The sequence below is a fragment of the Chenopodium quinoa genome, unplaced genomic scaffold (assembly GCF_001683475.1).
Source record: "Chenopodium quinoa cultivar QQ74 unplaced genomic scaffold, ASM168347v1, whole genome shotgun sequence".
NCBI lineage: Eukaryota > Viridiplantae > Streptophyta > Magnoliopsida > Caryophyllales > Amaranthaceae > Chenopodium > Chenopodium quinoa.
In genome coordinates, this window is record NW_018744996.1 from 3,952,111 (window position 1) to 3,955,212 (window position 3,102).

Sequence of the window (3,102 nt, forward strand, 5' to 3'; positions counted from 1 at the left end):
CAACCATAAACAACCATACATTATTAGGATACTAGATGCATAGTAGCATCATTACTTTTATTACACAATTAAAATGCACTTAATTAAAAAGCAAGGAATGTAAAGGATTGTAGTTCTTGATTAATTGCAGCAGCAATGCAGCTTACTAATTAAGCTAACATGGTAGCTAATAGAGAGTTGATATTGCTTGGAGACCAGTAATCTTAGCAGTGATCCTGCCTCCAAGAATAGGGTCAACATACTCGCAACTGCTTCCAGACGTTTTTAACTTAACTTCAACTACGTTCCAGTCAACTGGGCCTGTAAACCCTTACCCTAGCCCCACCGAATACCGGCCAACTTCCACCATAAACCCCCGAAAACGGCTTGCCGGAATCAAAAACCACCCCACCGATCAAATCCACCACCGAAATCAACCCCTGACCCAAACCCACACTTGAAACCACCACAACCAAATACCCCCGAAACTCCGCCGAAAACCGCCATAAACCCCCGAAACTCCATCAAAAACCCCCATACACCCCCGAAACTCCATCGAAAACCCCCTCGAACCGCTCTTGAAGGTTATTTTTTATTTTTGCTTTTTTTTTTTATTGAAAATCGGGGTGGTTTTAGGGGGAGCTGGGTCGGTTTTTGCTAGGAGGGGCTGGAAATGGGTGTTCCGGCGGTAGAAATGGGAGTTCCGGCGGTACTGGGGATGGGGGTTCCAGCGGTGGAGATGGGGAGGAGCCGAGGAGGGGCTGCCGGAGGTTGGGGGGTTCGGTGGTCGTTGGGGATAAAAAAAATTATTAGGGTTTTTTTTTTTACCAAATTTTTTTAAGTTTTTTTTTATTATTAATTTTTTGACGAATTATTTAGTGCCATGTGTCACTTAAATTAAAAAAAAAAAAAGTTTACCCAATGTACAGGTTACCAGTCATGAGGGACCAATAGATGAAAATCCCCTATAAAGATGGCATTATTAAATAAAAATCTAAAGGTGGGATTATTAACAGCGAAGCGACTAAAGATGGGATTATTAGACTCAATTTTTCCTATAAAAAATTGTCACTAAATTTAGTTCTTGACATCGTTAGCTCTAATTTATTTGGATTTAAGCAAGAGTTTTTATATTGTATTACTTATCTTACTAATTGCCATATGTTACAACCTTCCCTTTTATCAAGTTTATGTTCAGAACTTTTTATGAAAATGTTCAAGATGACAAATTAATAGAGTAAGTTTGTTATGTTCAAATAAAAGTTGTGATTTATACAGAAATATTTGTAATCACTTTGCTCATTTTGTAGCATGTAATTAAATAAATGACTTAAACAGAGATTCATGTAAATTGGGAGAGTAGTACATGGAGGATATAAAAATGACATAAAATTCCAGTTAACAATTTTAGTATCTAATAAAATACCAAGTAAATTAAAACAGTTCTTGTATAAAAACAAAAAAAGTAAATTGAAACAGTTTATTCCATATATATATAGATTGTCTATTGGGTGACATATACATTACAACCATAAACAACCGTACATTATTAGGATACTAGATGCATAGTAGCATCATTACTTTTATTACACAATTAAAATGCACTTAATTAAAAAGCAAGGAATGTAAAGGATTGTAGTTCTTGATTAATTGCAGCAGCAATGCAGCTTACTAATTAAGCTAACATGGTAGCTAATAGAGAGTTGATATTGCTTGGAGACCAGTAATCTTAGCAGTGATCCTGCCTCCAAGAATAGGGTCAACATACTCGCAACTGCTTCCAGACGCATTCAACTTAACTTCAACTACGTTCCAGTCAACTGGGCCTGTAGGCCCGGCTTCACAATAAGCCTGAAATACATTTAATTGGAAAAAAAATAGGTTAGTACATCATTGACAACGTAAGTAACATCGTTATGAATTTATGATATATACTTATTATTAGATGTTCAAGTAGTAGCTAGTAGTATAATGTACCTTGCCAGCAGCGGAATCAAAAGCCGCAACCCACTTACGAGCAGTGGAGTCGGTACCAGAAGCGTAGCAATAGCCCCACTTGACACCTTGAGGAAGAGGGCCTTTCTCCCTAAAATAGTAAGTTGTGAATCTATTCATATCAGGGAAGCTAGTGAGCGTATATCCAGACCAAAAATGAACGTCGAGTTTTGTGAGCTTGCTATCGGTAAAGTTTGTGGTAGGGCTGGTCAATTCCACATCTCCAGCGAGTAGCTGAGCATTATTGGCCTCGGCCTGACCCTTGACCTCCAACTCCGTCACCAGCTTCTCATAGTGAGCTGCTGGATCCTGCAAATTCACAACGTTTGGTTCGATGCCTGCCATGTTTCTCTCTTGCTTATCGTACGTAGTACCGTCTTCTATCCTGCAAAACCGTACGTGCGTGAATTACTAACAACACTTAAAACAATAATCAAATATAAATCAAATACTTAATAATAAAATAAATTGATGATATAATCTACTAGTATCTATCGATTAATAATAAAAAGTAACTTTGATTTAAGTGAAGGGAGTAGTATATAGCATACCCTTGAGTAATGCCTGCTATTAAGTTTGAGTAAAAGAGCTTGTTAATTGTAGTGCATTGAAAAAAGCTTCTCATTTCACCGTATTTATAGACTGCATGGCATGTGAGACTTAAGACTTAAGATGCCACATTTTCTTGAATCCATAAATATAATTATATAACAATACTAATTAATTAAGGTGCTAGCTTCTAACTTTGCTATACGTACCTCACCATGTGTTGGTGGATCCTTATGGCGTGCAATTCCATAATACAATATATATACTTTGGCTAACTTGGTAAAACTCTTACTTCAAACCCTTAACTAGTGACTAACGAGGCTGCTTTGGGCTGAAATTTCCTCACTTTAACTATTGGAAAATTGGTCTTTAGTATCGGAAATTAATCGATAGTAAAAGGGTTGTTTTCCGATACCAAAGGCCATTAGTATCGGAAATAATTTCTGACACTAAACCGATACTAATACCTCCGTGGCTAATGTGTTGGTATCGATTCTTCAAACCGATACTAAAAAAGGGTCCCTTTAGTATCAGAAATATCATTAATTAGTATCAGATAATTAGTAACCGAAATTCTGA

General features: G+C 36.9%; 1 protein-coding gene across 1 annotated transcript; it reads right to left on the reverse strand.

Annotated features, from left to right (window-relative positions):
- Nucleotides 1–1,411: 1,411 nt before the first annotated feature.
- LOC110707393 lies at nucleotides 1,412–2,629 on the reverse strand. Its single transcript, XM_021885426.1, has 3 exons — nucleotides 2,526–2,629; nucleotides 1,957–2,359; nucleotides 1,412–1,830 (listed from the first exon to the last, which is right to left on the reverse strand). The coding sequence occupies exons 1-3, from the start codon at nucleotides 2,597–2,599 to the stop codon at nucleotides 1,672–1,674; spliced, it is 636 nt and encodes a 211-aa protein (XP_021741118.1). The 5' UTR covers nucleotides 2,600–2,629; the 3' UTR covers nucleotides 1,412–1,671.
- Between the last annotated feature and the right edge of the window lie 473 nt (nucleotides 2,630–3,102).

What these genes read in the sequence shown, in the direction of transcription:
- LOC110707393 (XM_021885426.1), bottom strand. Translation starts at nt 2,599, where the DNA reads ATGAGAAGCTTTTTTCAATGCACTACAATTAACAAGCTCTTTTACTCA. An exon ending in ATAGCAGGCATTACTCAAGG is followed by an intron (nt 2,360 to 2,525) that starts GTATGCTATATA and finishes ACGGTTTTGCAG; the next exon opens with GATAGAAGACGGTACTACGT. An exon ending in TTGATTCCGCTGCTGGCAAG is followed by an intron (nt 1,831 to 1,956) that starts GTACATTATACT and finishes AATGTATTTCAG; the next exon opens with GCTTATTGTGAAGCCGGGCC.